This window comes from Calliphora vicina, chromosome 2 (assembly GCF_958450345.1).
Source record: "Calliphora vicina chromosome 2, idCalVici1.1, whole genome shotgun sequence".
Lineage (NCBI taxonomy): Eukaryota > Metazoa > Arthropoda > Insecta > Diptera > Calliphoridae > Calliphora > Calliphora vicina.
The window spans coordinates 28,297,539-28,318,153 of NC_088781.1; the positions used below are offsets into that span (position 1 = coordinate 28,297,539).

General features: G+C 29.9%; 1 protein-coding gene across 1 annotated transcript; it reads left to right on the forward strand.

Moving 5' to 3' along the window:
- Positions 1-1,504: 1,504 nt before the first annotated feature.
- On the forward strand, positions 1,505-4,014 carry LOC135952450 (F-box and leucine-rich repeat protein 13-like). The gene is made up of 4 exons (XM_065502395.1): positions 1,505-1,678; positions 1,751-2,182; positions 3,116-3,822; positions 3,904-4,014. Exons 1-4 carry the CDS (start codon positions 1,675-1,677, stop codon positions 4,003-4,005), a joined length of 1,245 nt encoding a protein of 414 aa, XP_065358467.1. The 5' UTR covers positions 1,505-1,674; the 3' UTR covers positions 4,006-4,014.
- The last annotated feature ends 16,601 nt before the right edge of the window (positions 4,015-20,615 follow it).

Here is a 20,615-nt window from a genome sequence, read left to right on the forward strand (position 1 = left end):
TGGTGCCTTTTTAATTTTCACCAGACACACAGAGTTGTATAAAAATGTTTAAATTTTAATTTATTTAAATTTTCTTCTATTTTCAATGCCAAAAATTTAAACCATAGAGAATAGACATAGAGCGAAAACTCTCCTGTCAAAGACCTAACTCAGTTGTCAGAAACCTAAGTGGTGAGAATGTATTAGTTGAAAAAGCTATGTGGGAACAAAAACAATACATGTATGTGTGATTATTTTGAGTAATTTTTATTGTTTGAGTTTTTTTCTAGTTTCCGCTCTATGTTTCTCTATGATTGAAACTCCGTTCTATAAATTAAATTCCACCACAAATAAAATTAAGTGTCAAAAATTAATAAAAACAAGTAAGAAAGTATGGTCGGTCAAGGCCGAGCATATAATACCCTACACTAAGTAAAAGAGCAAAAATATTTTTCTTTTAAAATTTCAATAATTTATATTTTTGAGTGATTTTCGGAAGTGCGCCTTATATGGGAGCTATGACCAATTATGGACCGATCACCATGAAATTAGGTCGTGTGATTTATGTCTCTATGAAAGTTTACTATGTTGAATTTTGTGAGTATACCAAAATTTTTAAGCGATTTATGTACGTTAAAGTGATTTTCGGAAGCGGGTCTAATTATGGACCGATCGTAACAAAATTTGGTGACATGAATTTCATATATATAAAACTTATTTGGAGCACAATTTGTGGAGATACATTTATAAATTAAACATTTATGACCGATAAAGTTCAATTTCGGAAGGACATTTGTATGTGGGCTAGGTGAAATAATTGACCGATTTCAGCCAATTTCAATAGCCTTGGGCCAAAAAAATAATATGTATCAAATTTGATCGAAATATCTTCAAAATTGCAACCTGTGCTCTGCGCACAAGGTATAAATGGACTGCCAGCCAGCCAACCAGACGGACGGACATCGTTTAATCGACTCAGAAAGTGATTCTAAGTCGATCGGTATACTGTGTGGGTGGGTGTTAGACTAACATTTTTGGGCGTTGCAAACATCTGCACAAAATTAACGTGTTTCGGCAAAAAAGTGTCCTGAAAAGTATTCAAAAAATTTGCCAAATATTGTGTAGAAGTGTAATAAAGTGGTTCGGGCTGTGTTTAGTCGGAAAATCAAAGGTAAAATTTCAAGTATTTTAATGTGTTAATTTCTCTCACAAGTATGTTGAATTCACATATCACAAGAACGTGTGAAGAGAGTAATTATTGGTACTCTCAGCTTACTCTCAGTTGCGCCTCTAGTTGTATCCTATGCCCTATGGTTTGCCTATTTCAAATGACTTTAAAATTTAAAGTATAACAATGTTTTATTAGAATTTTATGTTAAAAATTCTCAACTGTGTTGATAAGAGTATCACATAAAAGCAAACAATTATGCTATTTAAATGGAATTACTATCGATATCAATATTGAATTATATGAATTCTGTTGTCAGCTAAATACACATATGTAAACACAGTCCCAAAATGTGAAACAAAAATCAAAATTATTTTTATATGCTTATCATGTAAACAAAAATAGAAAATAAACATTTCCAGCAAAACCAAATATGGAAACAAAATTTTCAATCATGCAATCATTCATTATATTTTGGAACATCAACAACTTTAGTGATAGTTTTGGGGAAGAAATACAGATAAACAATGAGTAAGTACACAATAGAGATAATTTTAAAGATCAATTTATAATAATAATTACTTAATATTGTAAAATTTTTAGCAAATCAAAAGGATTTAATTTTAAAGCTAAATGAAGACTGTATGGATCACATTTTTAAAATGCTACCTATAGGCGATCGAATTAATTTGATTCTGTCATACCAAATGTTTTGTCATATTTTTACCTTGCGTTTAAAAATTGAGTACAAATCAAATTTAAACACGAGATTTTTCAATTCACTAAAAACATTTCAGCTTAAGGTTTTGCTATTTATTATAGGAGCTCATATCAAAAACTTAATAGTGGAATTTCCATTTGAGGAAAAGAGCTATTTAAAAAAACAATTATATTTTAAGTTTTTGTTTAAATTTTGCCTAAATGCGGAGAATCTAAGCTATAATGGATGGGGCGTAAGCGATGAATCAATAAAATCGTTAAGGCTTTTAAGAAACTTAAAGTCTTTAACGATAATAAATAATCTCGATGTAACTGGTGAGTATTTTTTAAATAAACTTGTGTTTTGTTGTCAATATTTCAACATTAATATAAATGAATAAATGACAGCCAATTTGAAAGATGTAGCTTCAACAACATGGAAGACCCTTTATATTTTCATACAATTCTTGTATTAAAAAAAGAATATCTCAAACTGCAACCTCAATTATTATACCCTACACCACCATAGTGGGGAGGGTATAATGCGTTTGTGCAGATGTTTGTAACGCCCAAAAATATTAGTCTAACACCCACCTTAAAGTATACCGATCGACTTAGAATCACTTTCTGGGTCGATTAAACGATGTCCGTCCGTCTGGTCGGCTGGCTGGCTGGCGCAGAGTACAGGTCGCAATTTTGAATATATGTAATTCGATAAAATTTGGTATATTATATTATATTATTTTTTCGGCTCAAGAACTGGCTGAAATCGGTCCATTATTTCACCTAGCCCCCATACAAATTTCCCTCCGAAATTGAACTTTATCGGTCATAAATGTTTAATTTATATATGTATCTCCACAAATTCCGCTCCAAATAAGTTTTATATACACAAAATTCATGTCACCAAATTTTGTTACGATCGGTCCATAATTAGTCATAGCTCCCATATAGACCCGCTTCCGAAAATCACTTTAACGTGCATAAATCGCTTAAAAATTGGTTGGTATACTCACAAAATTCAACATAGTTAACTTTCATATAGACATAAAACACACAACCTAATTTCATGGTGATCGGTCCATAATTGGTCATAGCCCCCATATAAGGTCCACTTCCGAAAATCACTCAAAAATATAAATTATTGAAATTTTAAAAGAAAATTGTTTTTGCTCTTTTACTTAGTGTAGGGTATTATATGGTCGGGCTTGACCGACCATACTTCCTTACTTGTTTTAATTATAATAAAATTTTCCATTTCACTTACAGGTAAATATATCCACAATCTCTATGGACTTGAAAAACTAACCCTTAACAATTGCACAAGAATAGACTCCCAGTATTTTGGAAAAATTTTTAAAAATCTTAAAAACTTACTTTTCCTCGACATAAGAAATTGCAAACAATTATCAACTCAAAATTTTCAACAAATTCTAGAAAATCTGCTACAATTAAACACTCTTAAACTATCCACAACCCATGAGAATTTCAATTGTCTTACACAATTAGCAAAACTAAAACACTTAGAAATATGCAGAAATAATATTTTAAGCGCTCCAATTTCGCAAGATTTTTTGGATAATTTACAAACATATCAAGCCCAGCAACTGGAAGAATTAAAACTAATAGATTATGATTCTTTTGATTCGGAAAAGGCAGCATTAGTGGCTAAATTGAAAAAGTTAAAAGTTTTACATTGCATCTGCAATCCCTGTGATGATGAAATTTTGAATGAATTATCACATTTAAGCGAATTAGAAGAGCTTGATATAAATAACAGCTATTTTATCACCAATCAGTCAGTTTTACAACTTTTAACACAGTGTCAAAAATTAAGACGACTTTATTTGAGATCTTGTGGTATATTAACCTCAGATCTTATTCAGAATATTCTCATGTTGTTACACCATCAACGTCAGCTGCAGATAGAACGAGTTCACATACAGGCCTACAACACATTGCCCTTCAAAATTTCGGTAAGTTGTTTAACAAACAATGTTGATAATTAATTTTTATTGCATATTCCTTTAATTTTAATATAAATTTTCTTGTTTTAGGAAATGGAACTGGAAGATTCTTCAGATGTTCTCAAATTGTCGTACAAATATACAAATCCTGATTATGAACATATTACTGAAATTATAGAAATAATAAAATAAATTGAAATGTAAAAAAAAAATATTATCATTTAAGGACTGAGATCGAAAAATTTTTAACATACATATGGCATTTCCACCGAAAGGTCCACCGATACCAGAAAATTAAAAGTGTTTGAAAACACTTTGTTTTATCCCATTTTCATAGGAAAACAATCAAATTTAAATAATGTAAAGACATTTTCCATTTATTCATAACCCCTTTCGAGATATTCGGATGCAAAGTCGACCAAGGGCAACTTTTCTGATTTGAATATTTACAATGCACATTTTGTTTTGATACAAGTTCTTAAATAGAGACATTATGCATTGACTTTTGATATCTAAAATCTTCCTGAGGGTACAAAGAGTCAAAATAGAATGCATAAGAAACTATGCGGTTGCAAATAACTGTAAGTTTTTGCTTTGCATTATCACATATTTCGATGTCCCGTGCGACATTGAAAAACAACATTTGGTATCAGTGCGTCGAAAGTACATGCAGAAAGATTATCAAATAGTCCAAACAAAGATTTTTAATTCAATTAAAATAAAAGAAACTTTACTGAAAAATAAGAACATTTATGATTTTGGTACTCATATAAAGTTGGTCCCGTGCGACTTCGTAAGTGAGAAATTTAAAAATTTGGAAATTATTTTTTCTTACAGAAATGAAATAAATCATGTAAATATGCACAACATCACATAAATATTTTAAAATTATATCTACTGCCGTCTGATCAGATTGAAAAGCATTCTTTGTTATATAATTTAGACAAAAAATGGAGAGAAGTGAAAAGCATTCCAGGTATAGCCCAGTTGGACTACTTTTGTTGCAATGGGCAAGAAGGCAAAGCAGATAGAACTGCGTATTCTGCGTTTGATATTCCTGAAACTACTTTCATTTAAATATATTTTTTTATTGTATTTACTGATATACAATACTTTGCCCTATGTCTATACTTGATAAATTTTATGAATGATAAACGTCAAAATGGTTGTTAAGATAAAAAATTATAATTTTTTAGTGTTATTGCTTCTTTATAACAAAATTTTTAGTGTTTTTGCTCAAAACAAACGTCATTTATTGTTATGATAAATATTTGTCAAGTATAGACAGTGGCTTATTCGTACTAAATATATTTCTTACGTTTTTAGTTTGTTGATATTATATTGAAATAAATACATTGAATACTTCTATTAATTTAAAAACATTTATACTAAGCTTGTTTACATATTATTTCGTAAAAAGCAACAGAAACTACATTAATATCATGATGGAAAAAAATGTCCCGTGCGACTCACTGTGGGAGAAATGAACAATTTAGTGGCGTAAAATAAAAAAAAAAAAACTTTCGCATATTTGATTTACTGTTATGCAGTTTCAATCTATAGTTGTTGCTGTACTTAAAAATATTTAACATTTATTAATAACTTCAGTGGTTTGGTATTGACAACTATTTAAATGTAAAAAATATTTCAGAAATTTTTTTTATGAAGAATTGGTTTCAATGTTGTTATTAAGCTGGATAGTATAAGGTTTTCTTTAAGTTGTATTTTTACTTTTTTTTATATAGATGGAATATGATGCTTGGTAAATCAGAAAAATAAAAATATATTTTCCGCTATTTGTGATAACCAATGGCCATATTCTTATACAATTTTTTTTTTTACTTTTTGAATTTTCGGAAGGTTGCCAGTTACTAATGCTGTGAGATGCAGTCCTAATTTTTTTACCAATATCAAGGCTATATTATAGACTACATATGCTGAGAAATTTAGCTGCGAAAAAGTGCGAGGTGAATTTATATAATTTTTTTAAGAAATTATTTTCGTTGGGACGATGTAAAATCTCGTACTAAATTTGTTCCTTATTTTTTTAAGATTGTATATAAGAAGTGTTATTGGTAATTACATTATATAAAAATGAAATTTATGTAATTCTAACTACTTACAAGTTGCTAAAAACAAATGCCCATATACCAAATTTGCCTTAAAATTATAAGTCCTTTTAAATATGGTAGTGCTTTATTTAGATTAAAAATATAACATTTGCGTATTTCGCCTTTTATCCAATAAAAAAATACTGAAATATCATTGGATAAAAGACGAAATGCGCAAAATAGGATTTGATTTTAGACCTATCGTTATTGTTATTTGTGCTTATATAATGTACTCATGCAAGTATTTTAAGCTTTTTGGTGTCTAATAAAAATTAATTGCTAAATAAAAAATTTTCTTTCAATTGTAAAGGCATAATTATGTACGTTTCCTTCTTATAATTTTCGGTATTTTAGATTTCCCGAAATCCCGACCCGGGGTTTCGGGATTTCGGGATTCTTTACCAAATCCCGAACCCCGGGATTTTCAAAAATCAGTCCCGATTAGCATCTCTAGTTTCATCTGCAAGCAGTCGACTAATTTAAATAAATTTTAAAAATCTCATAATAAAAATTCACAAAATTCTAACAAGTGTTAGTTAGCTTAATTACTCTTTATTTCATTGTTTAATTATAACTAAATTATTTATAATAATGAAATAAAATCATTTCATAACTAATAATTGTTATTAGTTTTTAAAAATAAACTTATTAATAAAACTAAAAAAAGTTTAATTTTATATGAATATTTCGACCTATGCCGGCAATAGGGTAAATGTTCAAAAGTCTATAGATTTAAATAGTTACTTGCTATAAATAAAATTACTTATAAAATTTAAATTTTTTGAAAGATATATTAAAATAATTTCTTAGAATTGAAAATAGTATAGAATTTCTTCCGAGGTAGTGTAGTTTAGCAGCCTCTCCCGCTCATTCTACTGAAGTAGTAGTACCCATTTTGGATTACTTTATTAGCTTACCTCCTTGCCTGCAATATTTCCATATAAATGAAATTAATTTGGCCAAGCGTTTAGAAGATACGAATTTAGTTCCACTAAATTAGGGTTTTCTCCCACTGTGCGACTGTGATTAAAATTAATTAATTAAAAAAAAAAAATGATAACAAATTTTTGCGTAAAATCAAAACCATTTTTAACAGACATCAATGCACAATATTCTAAAATTAGTCACATTGAAATATTGCCTCTGGTTTCGCTGAAAATTGGATTTCGAATCGTTGGCCGCGAAATTGACTTCTGTATTTGTGACTTGCCCAAAATAAAACTTAGCACCAATTATGGTGCTAATTAAGAGCTATAAATTAAGCCTTTTGTCAAACTAAAAATTATATTTATTAAGACTTATTTTTCACTTTAAATGTGTACGAATGTCCCGTGCGACATAATGGAATTCCCCATATGTATATGCTCATAAAAATGAAATCACTAAACTTAAAGTTTTTAATCTTTTTTTATTTGATTGCAATCATTGTTACAATTTACAAAAAAATTTATTTTATAGTTCTAATCACTAATGATGAAATTTTGAACCTTTTCCGGAAACCTTCCATTATGGTTTTTATAGTGCTTTATGTCACTTTGTTCGAACAGGTTGTCCATCTCCGTTTAAAATCTACTACACTTTTGGACACCATTTTTGTGTTCTTCAATTCTTTTTTAACAAGAGCCCAATATCTCTCCACTGGCCTCAGCTCCAGGCAGTTTGGAGGAATTGCCTCTCTTGGTACAAATACCACATTATTGTTCTTGTACCACTCAAGACCTTTCTTACCATAGTGACAGATGCCAAATCAGGCCAAAAATAAGTGGACACAATAAGAAGTCTTATGAATGGAAGCATCCTATTTTGTAAACATTCCTTGATGTAAACTTCGGTATTTATAGAGCCCTTTGTATCAAATGTTTGGCTTCTTTTGCCGCAACTGCATCTTGCTTGGCATACCAAGAACTTTTTGGGAAATTTTGCTTACTTTTGGGTCCAAAACTTTGCTTCAACGTTCCCTCGAGCATCTGCAACAAAAAAATTTACCCAGAAGCTGCAAAAATTGTCGATACGTAAATTTCGACATCCATTATGCAGCATATATATTTTTGTATAAAATTTTACTTCAATTTCCGTGCTCTGTCTTTGGCCTGTAAATTTTTAGCAGAGTTCCTGTCAGGAACTTTTTGAGCGTTGTATGCTTTTAAACCTGCATTGGCAAATAGTCCCAGTACTGACGTAACCGGTCTGCTTTTGTACCGGAGGAGTTGGGAGCTCTTTTGAAAATGCATTATATTTTTTTGGCTTTAGAAACAACGGACAAGTTCTCCCTGTACTGTTTAATAACATTGGATTCAGTTTAACGGCAGACCATTGATTGTTTGACCAACTTTTTGTAGGACCAAGTTGGGTTTTGTTGAAAATATTTAATAATTTTAGTACTCACTTTTTTCTCGTCACTCATTTTAATTAGATTTACAACAAATGAACATAATTAAATATAATAACTGACATGCTTTACAAAGATAAAGAATTTTACGATATCAGTCCTTATTACGTTAACTTAAACAGGCAATTTTTTATGAGCTTTCAAATCTATAAAAAAATTAACTTTGATTTTTAAAAAATAACTAACCAAACCTCATATACTTCAACATATTTTAATTAAACTGTAGCGCACTCCAAAGCCAAAACTACAAGTTGGTATATAAACACCCTACAATTACTTATTGTTATGTTACACATAAAAATAAAAAGAAACACATTCTTTAGAAATTTCCTTAAAAAAATGCTGATGACATTGCGTTGGTAATTGAACCCCATTAGTGCATTAGCCCCAAACGGCAAACAAACAATCCGGTAGAGAAATAATTAGAAAACAAAAAATAAACCTGCGATCAAATTGCCACATACATGTAAACACTAGTATGTGGCAAGTTTCTTTTTATACAAAATATAAATTGAACACTTGAAGAAATTCAAATTGTTTAGTGATATTTTTAGAATACAAATCAAAAGAAAATAGCAACAATGTTTAAATACAACGAACGCATCTATTATAATGTTGCTTCATTCTGATCACCAAGATGATGATGATGAAAGACGAAATGCTTGCTCTCAAATAGGTTGGTAACACAATAATTTCATTTATTTTTAACCGGCAAAAGACAAATTTTGTATAATAAAAAGAAATGTGGCAAGACATGAAAAATGATCAAATACATTTTAATGTGTTTTTATTTCTTGCGCTGCTTATTTTTAAATGAATATAAAAAAAAAGTCAAGTGCATTTTTATTTTCGTATAAAAGTAAAATAGACAGAAAAATCATTGCGTGTGTCTTGGCTGTCAAATTATAATGGCGGCACGGGTGCAGCGCAGCTTCTTGCCACATTAGAACCAACAGCAGTGTTTGATAGCTTAAAAATAGAACTATTTTGGAATACAATGGAAAATAATACAACTCTTTGTTTGTGGAAATTTGTTAGAAATATGCTAGAAGTATCAAATGTCAACATTTTAAGTACAACAAAATTGTATCACTAAGTAGTGAAAGTTTTTTAATAGATTTTTTTATTCATTTTATATATTTTCTTCATTTTCTAATTTATTTTTCTTCACGCTGTCAGTTTTTCAACTATTTCTCATTTTATTTTGCTGTGTTTTTTTTAGAAAAGTGGAGTGTGGTGGGGTAAAATATTTGAAAAGCAAGAAACTGCTTGTCATTTCTCTGCATGTGTGCGTGCACAAGATTCAAATAAAAATTTAATTAAAGTTTACAAAGTGTTTTTTATGTGTATCCACCGCCAAACGTAAAAGGAAAATATCCTTCCGTTTTTTGCCTGTTATTACTTTGTAGTATGTTATTACTGCCACTAGTTTTTTTTCTTTCATTTTTTTTGTTACTTTTTTTCTAGCATTGTCTGCCAAAAAGTTGCTCTAACAATGTGATAGGAAACAAACTGGTTTTACACAATTCTTAATAAAAATGTCAAAGAACTGTTTTATTTATTGAGATTTAAAGTAAATTTTAATTCAGCCATATTTTGACGCAGTTAACTTTTGTTTATCCTTTGCCAAAAATATTTAGTTAACGTACTCATCTAACACATTTGTTTAAGCTTAAAGTGTATTTCCTAAGAAATTGCTTTAAAAAGTAGTTACAATACATGGGTTACTGCTTAAAATCAGCTTACTATAAGATATAAATCATTATTTTAGGCGTGAATTATTTTCAAAATATTCGGAATCAGACAAAAACAAAAAAATTTGTAAGCATTTTTAACATTTCACTTTAAGACCTCACATCGCTGCTCCTGAGAGGGATACACCAGCAAAACCTTAACTTGAATACTCGTCTACTACAAAAATGCATGTAAATCAAAGCAACCAGTTAGAAATTCATTATTTTTTTATCTCTTTATTCTGCCTCGCTGTGTATTGTAAGGAAACTGATGGTGCTAATTCATGTTTTCGTAATTCATAAAATTTTTCCATTAAAATTGGATGCCCCGATAGACTAGCCGATAGTGAGCTGTATAATCAAGCTGAGAGTTGCGGGTTCGATTCCCGCCAGAGACTCTGGATGTATCTGCAGACAAAACGCTTCGTTTCAAAAAAATAAAAAATAATTTTTAAATCCCTGTGCTAAGTGATAGTTTTATATGGAAAACAAAATAACAAAATTTTTTTTTTTTTGAAATTTGTTTCATAATTATTTTAGATTTTTTAATTTCCCGGGAGGAAATTAAAATATGGTTTCATTCCCGGGAATTTTTTAATACTAAATTAAACCAAAAACCAGAAATTTAATAAATTGACTTGTAATTGTACCAGGTTTTTAAAAGAAGTATAAAAATTATATTTGGTTGTACAATGTTGGTCCAGCCTTTATAAGGGTTTCTAATTTAATAGTAGCATTTGATCGGTATTGTCACAGTCGTAGTTTTAATCAGTTTAATTAAAAAACTTAAGAATTTCTACCATGTTAAATCTATAAAACATGCGTAGTTAGAGACATTTTTCATATCTGGTTGTAGATAAATAATTTTGAACCACTGTTATTATTTTCCTTAATAAGAATAATATTCTTTGAATCTCCCTAAAAGTTGTAATATTGAGCATCGTAATAATTCCTTTAAGAGCATAAACTTTAAATCAAAGAATCATTCTTAATAACCAAATTTTTCTGCTGTGGCTTGAGTTGAGTGAAAAAAATTTGGTTATTTCAACCGTAATACTTCTTTGCCAACTCACTATCTGTTGCTAGAACCGAAATATCTATGGATATAATAGAATGATTCAATTAGCAACAAATTTGGCCATCGAAACGAATTTGAAAATTGTAAATTTTAGAAGAAATCTTATGAAGAAATTCCCGAAAATTCCCTACAAACATTTCCCGAAAATTAACAAAAAAATATTCCCGGAAATTTTTCCCGCGTAGGAACCCTAGTTGTTATAAATACACTATTTTTATAACAACAAAAGCTTATACATACATACACACAGAAAACAGATTGGTCGGAATTTGGTTCCTAATATTAATATTTAATAAGATAAACAGAAAATTAGTTGTTAATCTTAAAATTATATAAACACAACCCATTTTCAATGTCTAGAAATGTAAAATCACAATTGCAATCGAATCATGATTTCAACAATTGAAAAATTGGTCACTTTAACCGATATGTGTCTTTGCTAAATTTAATTCAACTAATACCAAAATTACAACTGAATTGAATTTTGCTTTGTTCGCTTCAAATCCAAATTATTGGTTATTGTAATCATAAAATTGTTTGTAATAAAAAACTTAACTGCAGAAATAAGTATTCGAATACTCTAACTGAATAATTGATTACAATACAAATTAATTCGATGTTCTCCACCGAAAGCAATAATGAAATGGTTATACATACATATTTTGTAGATGCATTTGTATGTTTACAATTTTGTATCCAGAGTAACAATATTTATTCTTTTAGATGTTTTATCACCAACAATTTGGGTATGCGGTTCATCGTTAGCTAAATTCAACACTACCTATGAAGGATGTTACTTTTAACCAGATTCAAAAACGCATAAAGATACATAATGGTCTTAAGCAAATCTAGATTCTAATGATGGACCGTGATATCAACTACTTGTTTATGAATCTTTTCAAGAACTAAGTTTTTAATACATGTATATTTATTGTTAATTTATGTTTTACAATTTTACATAATAATTACATAACAAATGTATTTGAAAAAAATAAGCTGTTTTCATTTCAATCTATCTATTGGAATATTCAGTCATTTTCATCGAATTATTCTTGAAAACGGTTGCGAGTACCATATATTCATCAGTTACTACAATCGAATTGTGAATAGTACTTGCAACCGAACAAATTCGATTGGCGACAAATTCGGTTGCGACAACGAATCTGTTTTCTCTGTGTATATATAATCTGGTCCTAATAAAATTCTAGGACGATGTATCCATACCCCTTCGTCTTTCAATGGGGACCTAGTGAGATGAAGTTTTCCCCAAATATTCTCTGTTGATCATGAATGTTTGGTCCACGTCCGTACGACTTCAAAGCGCTTAAAAGTTAACGGTAACACTAACTTGGATTATTTCGTTAACGGTATTTATAAATTAAAAAAAATTTGAGATCTTGAAAATTTAAAAAACAAAAACAAGTAAGAAAGTATGGTCTATCAAGCCCGATCATATAATACCCTACACTAAGTAAATGAGGAAAAACTGTTTTCTTTTAAAATATCAATAATTACGGGAGCTATGACTAATTATGGACCGATCATAGTAAAATTTGGTGCCATGAATTCCTTATATACAAAACTTATTTGAAGCAAAACTTATTTTTGTAGATACCTATATAAATTAAACATTTATGACCGATAAAGTCCAATTTCGGGAGGACATTTGTATGGGGGCTAGGTGAAATAATAAACCGATTTCAGCCAATTTCAATAGGATTCCTTGGGCCGAAACAATTTTATGTACCAAATTTGAATAGATGTGTTTTTATACCCTTCACCATGAGTGGCAAGGGTATACATATAAGTTTGCCATTCCGTTTGTAATTTCTACATTTTTTTTCTTTCGACCCCACAAAGTATATATATTCTGGATCGTTATAGATAGCGAAGTCGATATAGCCATGTCCGTCTGCCCGTCTGTATGTTGAAATCAACTTTCCGTAGCCCCCAAATAACTTGCATAAATGTTTCATACATCAATATATCGGGAATTCTTTCGGCTAGGTTGCTATATAAAATCGACAAAATCGGCCCACAAATGGCTGAGATATAAGGAACAAAAAACCGGGAAAACCTCGATTTTTGCCCTATTTTTTATCTATATCTGGATTACTAAGTCATTAATATAGACAATATGGATATCTAATGATATATATTTCAAAGTGCATTGCAACGATGTATATAAGGCTATAGACCTACAATGGGTAAAAATCGGGAAAAATATTTTTTTTATCCGAATTTTTTTTTAATCAAAAAAACTTTTTTAAAAGAAATTAAAAAACAATTTGGAAAAAAAATTTTAAAAACAATTTTGAAAAAAATATTTAATTTTGTTTAAATAAAAATATATATTTAAAAAAAATTATTTTTAAGTATAATTTGGTGAAGGGTATATAAGATTCGGCACAGCCGAATATAGCTCTCTTACTTGTTTTTTCTTACAAAAGTTTTAAGGTATATTCTTGAGATGGACACTTGGTTAGTTTATGCGTTTTATTTTTGGACCGGAAAGAGTATCGTGTCCAAAAGTCTATGATTTCATAAACACTTGCAGTACATAATAACTGTGTTAAATTTCATTAAAATCTGAGATGGCCAATCAGATAAATTCAGTTTTCTGTTCGTTTTAGAAAGAATTCACCCATATTTAGGGTATCATAGAGTAGGGTATCCAATAGTTGATCATGCATTGATTAGCACAAATTACCACTATTTTAAAACAGTAAATTGTTACTTTTTGACTTTGGCATTTGCACTTTATAACTTTTGGTTAAAGAAAAAAATTAGCAACAAAGCAAACAAAAGAATTTATTTTATAAAAATGTCATATATTTTTATTACAAAACAAATTTAACCCTTTTTACATGACTACTCCCCCAACTACAATTTATTTATGTATTTTTATGCTCCTAAACTAACACTTTTCTTAAAAAGTTGACAACAGAAACTTTCATTCTTCGGCTTATTTATGTGGATATGGCCAAGACTATGTCTATGCTTCAAAGAATAACTATATATACATTTAACTAAAGGCTTATTATAGAAAAATATATATATATTTTCCCATTTAGTTTTTTTTTCATTTCTTATAACTATATACAGTGCATTTCCTTTAGCTTTTATTATGTACTGAGTTTAAATTTTTCCGTACTTCCTTTTTCTTAGTCTGCTCTTGCTTGTTTCCTATCAGCAGACTTCTGTGCTGATAAGAAGGAAGTTTGGAGGATGGGCCTATAACTCATCACCCTTCATTATTCTTACATTTAAGTTTGTTTTATGTTCATCCTTAGTTACGGGTGCGAAGCAGTTGGTCCGGGAGTCAGTCACTCAGACTGTTTTTGTCTTTACAATTCATTTGGTAAATTGAAATTCTAGTCACGATTTAGTGTTTTTTTTTTCTTGGCAAAAAAAAATTGTTTTTTTTGATCATACAGATTTTCACATCACGTCCATTCGTGAAGTTTTTCGACAGTATTCAGCCGTGTGTGTGTATGTGTGAGTTACACACATACTTGTAAATATTTCTGTATGTCTGTATTCGTATAAGTTGTGTTGACGCCATCATTGCATTGTCAATGTGGAGAAAGAAGTGTTTGTTCAGCATTCAGCATCTTCATTTTACGCATTGTAAAATAAAGTTCAACATTTTGCCTTTTTTTCCTACTTCTTCAGTTATATTTTTTATTTTTTTGGAAACTCATGCCTTTTCTGTTTTCTGGGTAAAGGGCTTCCACCCAAAAAACAAGTACAAACAAGTTCTGTATGTCTTTGCAAAAACTTTGCCCAAAAGTTCCTTTTCCATTCCCTTTTCTCCACTTCAATTCTGCTTAAATTCATTTTACTTATTCCGCATACATAATCAATGTCTGCCAAAAAAAAATGGCAAAACATCCAAAAAGACATGAATGTTGTTAAAATTAACAAAACATTAATTTTTATACTTCAACTTATGAAATTGTTCTGTTGAGTTTATATTTTTTTAAGCAAAAAAAAAGTGTCGTTACTTATTCATATTGTCTTGATAAGAGCGTTTGTAGCTTTTCTCGCACATTTTCTCTGAACAAATGATTATTTAATCGAGCCTGTGTTATTTTCTTAAATTAGATTACAATTTCCGAGAACTCAAAAAGATTTTATGCGAACATTGTGATTTGACTGGAAATTTATTAAATTAATAGGAAATAATGTCAGTAAATAGCTAAGGAATATTATTTTAATATTAAAGAATTGTGTACTTGTAATATGTATTTTACTCCATTTTTCCAGAGTACTGAAAACTAATTTGTGCAGAGGTTTATCACTATTGCCGCATAATCAACATAAGTGAAATCATAGACCGATATTGTCCATTTGCAATACCAAACAAACCTTATCAACAGAGATTATTTGTGTAAAATTTCAGCTATCTAGCTCCTTTCATGTTTTCTACATACAGACAGACGGATGGACATAGTTAGATCGTCTTAAAATCTTATAAGGACCCAGTATATATTGGGTGTAAGACTTAAAAATGAGGGATTTACAATAGATGGCATATCTTTTGAAAGCGGCTTTTGTTCTTAATAACTTATATGTCATATTGAAAGGTAATTTATTCTCAATCAGTAATTGAACATTAGGTATAGTGTAAACAACAATGTTTTTTTTTTGCTTCGAAAATATCGAATTTTGTCATATGCATGAAGATTTGCTTTACTTCTTTAATTTGAGAAAAAAGTGAATGTGCTTCATCAGTTCAACGAGCGATGGTTTGTGCGCTTTAGACAAAGATCGCCCAGGTCAGCCAAAAAAGTTTGACGACCAAGAATTGGAGGCTTTACTCCATGAAGATTGTTGTCATACTCAACAAGAGGTAGCAAAAAAACATTTTTGCACCCTAAGCAAGCGAGATCGTATGTGAAGCCCAGTCAACCAGCCGAAACGATACAAAGCCAAATATCCATGACGCTAAGGTAATGCTTTGTCCTATCTATAATGATCTGCTGAAATCTGACCAGACCATCACAGGGAACCTGTAGCGAACACAAGTTATTCGTTTGAAGCGATCATTGGCTGAAAAACGCACAGAATATGCGGCCAGATATGAAACTGCAATATTCCATAATGACAACACTCGGCCACATGTTGCAATATCTGTTAAACTTCATTGGTTTGGAAGTTTTGCTTCAACCGCTTTATAGTCCAGACCGTGCCCTGTCCTATCTCTGGGATTCGCTTGACTTTGGAAAAATTTCTGGCTGGCTGTCCATGTAAACCTTGTGCGCAGAGTGCAGGTCGCAATTTTGAAGATATTTCGATAAAATTTGGTACGTATCATTTTTTGGTCCAAGGACGGAGCCTATTGAAACTGGCTGAAATCGGTCCACTATTTCACCTAGCCCCTATATAAATGTCCTCCCGAAATTGGACTTTATCGATCATAAATATTTAATTTATATAGGTATCTTCACAAATTTTGCTCCAAATAAGTTTTATAAATACGGAATTCATGTCACAAAATTTTATTATGATCGGTCCATAATTAGTCATACTTCCCATATAATACCCGCTTCCGAAAATCACTTAAACGTGCATAAATCTCCTAAAAATGTTGGTATACATATAAAATTCAACATAAATATGATTTATATTTAAATATTCCATATGTAGCCCAAAATTTAAAATATTTTTAAATAAAATATTTTTTTTAGTATTTTACTTGTATAGTTTTATTTATATAAATTAACTGAAAAACAAACAACAAATTAATTATATTCTGAAAAAGGTAACAAAATTAAAAATATTCACTATTTCGCTACTGACAAAACAATTGAAACTTTTAAAGTTCACCAAGAAAGAAGTGTAAAACGAAAATAATATTTAAAAGAACGATGTAAAAAGCATCCTGTTTACAGTTATATTAATTTATTTTTAAATTCTGGTAATTTTTCACAATTTCTTTTTCTAAGTTTTTCGCATAATTGCTTTTTTTCAAAGTTAACGAAAATGGCTAAAGTTAAGACTTGTGAAGACTTAAAAATTAAATAATTAACGATTTTAAAGCTGGTTTAAAACAAAAAAGTATCTGTGACAAATATTCAATAAATAAATCAGCAGTTTCAAAAATTATAAAGTAATTTCGTGAGACCGGTTCTATAAAAACTCAACATTTAGGTGGAAGACCTCGTAAAACTACTCCTAGACAAGATAATTTAATAGCGAGAGAGTTCAAGAAATTCCCAAAAATAACTCCTCGAGAGTTAAAATTAGAAATAAGTACCCGAACGGTTAGTCGCAGGGCAAATGAGGCTGGTCTTGGTTGCTATCGACCTGTGAAAAAACCACTCATTTCTAAAAAGAACCGTTCTGCTCGTCTATAATTTGCCAGGGATCATTTAAACTGGTCGATACAGAAATGGAATACTGTCCTCTTTTCCGACGAATCCAAATACAATTTAAGAAGCAGTGATGGGAGAACATTTGTAAGACGAGCAAAGGGAAAAACATTAGATCCAAAGTACACAAATAAGACTGTAGATGTTTTTCTGGGCAAGGTATGGGCCCAATTCATATTATAAAAGATAGCATGACAGGTTAAAATAATACCTAAGTTTCCATTGTTTTGTCAATGCCGCAATAAAGAAATCTTTTAATTTTGTTTTCTCATTTTTCGAATTTAATTAATTATGTCCTTTGTTTTTTGTTCAATTAAGTTAATAAAAGTATACAAATAAAATACTACAAAAATTTTAAAATTTTTTAAAAAAAATTATTTCAGATTTTAGACCACTAATGAAATATTTGGAAAAGTTTCCACTGTAAATCGTACACTTATTTTGATACAAAACTTTTTACATAATTTGTTCTTTTTTGGACTAATAAGTGAGCTATTAGCAATAACTATTTGCTTAATTATTATTTTTTTTGGTTGCACCGATTTTCCCCATATTCAATGCTGAACCTGTAGGACGGATATTTTGTACTCCAAATTTTTTTTTTGGTTGGAAAATACCAATCATTTCTGATCAACAGAGAATATTTGGGGAAAATTTCATCGCTCTAGGTCCTTCCCTATCCTTAAATATAAAAATGTGTTGGTCTACATAAAGAGATTTATTCATTCCCCCTTATCTTTTTCGTGGTATAACAATAAATTTTATTTCCTAGTTATTTATATATTTCATAAACATAAATGTTTTTAGCAAAACTTTAAAATTTTTACAATGCGGTAAGCTTTTGCTTTTACTCTCCTAATGTACATAAATGTATCTTCTAAAATCCTTAAAACCATTTTGTTTAGTTATGGTTTGTTTATCGTCTTTAATAGTTCTTTTGTTTATTTAAACATTTTTTATTGTTAAAAAAAAATAACTACTGCACCATTAGAGGGTTAAAAGCTAAGCTGTGAATAGTAGTATTTTTTAGTTGGTTTCTTTTTGTTGTTTATAAACATAAAACCAACAATACTCGACAATAACTAACGCATTTTTTAGTTTTTAAAACTCATAGTTATTGTTCAGCTCTTATTGTTTGTTTTTTTTATAGCACAAATACAGACACAAATTGTACGTAGAGTCATGGTTGAATTTACGCTTCGGAAGAAAAAGAGAGAAACCTCCCTGACATTTAATAGGAACAAACAAGTACTATAAACAAACACAAATATGACCAACTCTAAAGCAATAACTACGAGAATAGCAATTGCGAAATAATTCAAAAGGACTGTCATCAGTTAAACAAGAGGCAAAACTTTTGGTTAGGGGGAGATAACATTATTTCGCATTCTCTAAAAGGCTTTGAGAGATCCTGTTCATTAATATGTTCAATATCTTCGTTCAGTACATAAAAATAATATATTTTGTTATTAGTTTAGAAGTTACAAATTTATTTCCCACATTTCTTTTGAGCTCCATGTAGTATGAGTAATATTTATATGTATATAGAGTAATTAAGCTAAATCAAGAGCAGATCCCCTTAATGGGCCGACATTTTCCATGATCTTTAGACACAAAAAATATAAACGCTACATTTTCTCAGTCCTTAAAATTCCACTGAAATGGGTGTAACTGTAATACGAGTAGCAGCACTGTAGCAAACTAGTTGTAGCAGCAGTATTGGTAGTAACTACTAGCAACAAATGTCACTTTATGCTGCATACGTCGCTTCACTTTGGCCACTAAAAGCTTTTTGATTATGAAAAATGTTTCCAACATATGCTCCAAATGACTGTTTTTCTATTTGTTGTTGTTCTCTTTTTTTAATTTTTTTTATTTTTATTTTTTTGTTCATTTCAGTAGCCAATGTTTTTATGCTTGCAACTCCTGTCGTTATTACACCACTAACTCGGTTAAATTTTCGCATTTTTCTTAAAGTGGTTGGCTCGTGTTTTGTTTTTTGTTTTGGTGGCTACTGAATGTTGCTGTTGTTTGTTTTAGTTAGTAATTTGTTTTTGTTTCATCTTCAGCAGCTACTGTGCCACAATAAACCACCATAGTTGTAATAGTTCTTGTTGTTATTGTTAGTTTTACAACTTAAAACAATAACAACAGCAATCAACAACATAAAGTGTGTAAAAACACATTTAACAAACTATTTGCCCCATTGAAACTGCAGATTTCAATTAAATACTTGTATTTGAAGTGGGTTTTTCTATTTGAATTGCGTGAAGGGTTTGTTTCATAGCAATAATTTAATTAGTTGCAGAAGATTAATGAAGAAAAGGACAGGAGGTTTGATGGAAGGTGTTTTCGATAGCTGAAAAAAGTTACTAAAGGTGCTTAACAAAATCCTGGGTTAGCAGTGTAAATTATACGAAAACTGTCTTCTTTTACTGCTACACTGTTGCTAACCTCTGCTGGCCCGGCCTCACTTTAGCTTTTACCCATGTTAAAATACAATGACAACTATTATACCTTGATAATTAATTTCATTTGACTTTCAACTCTACAATTTTTACTTCATTTCTTTTTTTTTGCAGATTTTTCCTACAAATTGTCATTTATCTAAAAACCTTTTTTAAAAAAATCCACCAAAATACTATAACCCAATCACTCCACCTCAAATACGCCCAAACCTCAGCTAATATATATAGTTTAAATATAACAAAATTTAATTAATTAAAATTATTTCTTTTTGCAAATTATATTATATTAAATGAACACACAATACACCATGCTGCCATTGCAATTAAAAAAAAATCTTAAAAACAAGAGAAAAAAACTATGCAGATATTCTGTTTCACACACAAAAACACATTTATAGCCCCACAACACCGACCATTAACATTTATTGGCAGACAAGATAGACATGATTCCAGATTTTTGCCAGCCTTTGATCATTGATGTTGAAAATCATTTGTTTCAGCAAAAAAAAAAAAACATGAAAAAACACACACAAAATACCAGTAAGAAAAATTGGTCACTTTTCTTTTGCATCCTTGTTGGTTTCTTTGCAGCACAATTTGCACAATAACTTTTTATGAGGCTCTTAGTATGAGTGCAACATGACTA

Excerpts from the sequence above, each read along its gene's own strand:
- LOC135952450 (XM_065502395.1), top strand. Across the intron at positions 2,183-3,115 it reads AAATAATCTCGATGTAACTG|GTAAATATATCCACAATCTC; the intron begins GTGAGTATTTTT and ends TTTCACTTACAG. Across the intron at positions 3,823-3,903 it reads CATTGCCCTTCAAAATTTCG|GAAATGGAACTGGAAGATTC; the intron begins GTAAGTTGTTTA and ends TTCTTGTTTTAG.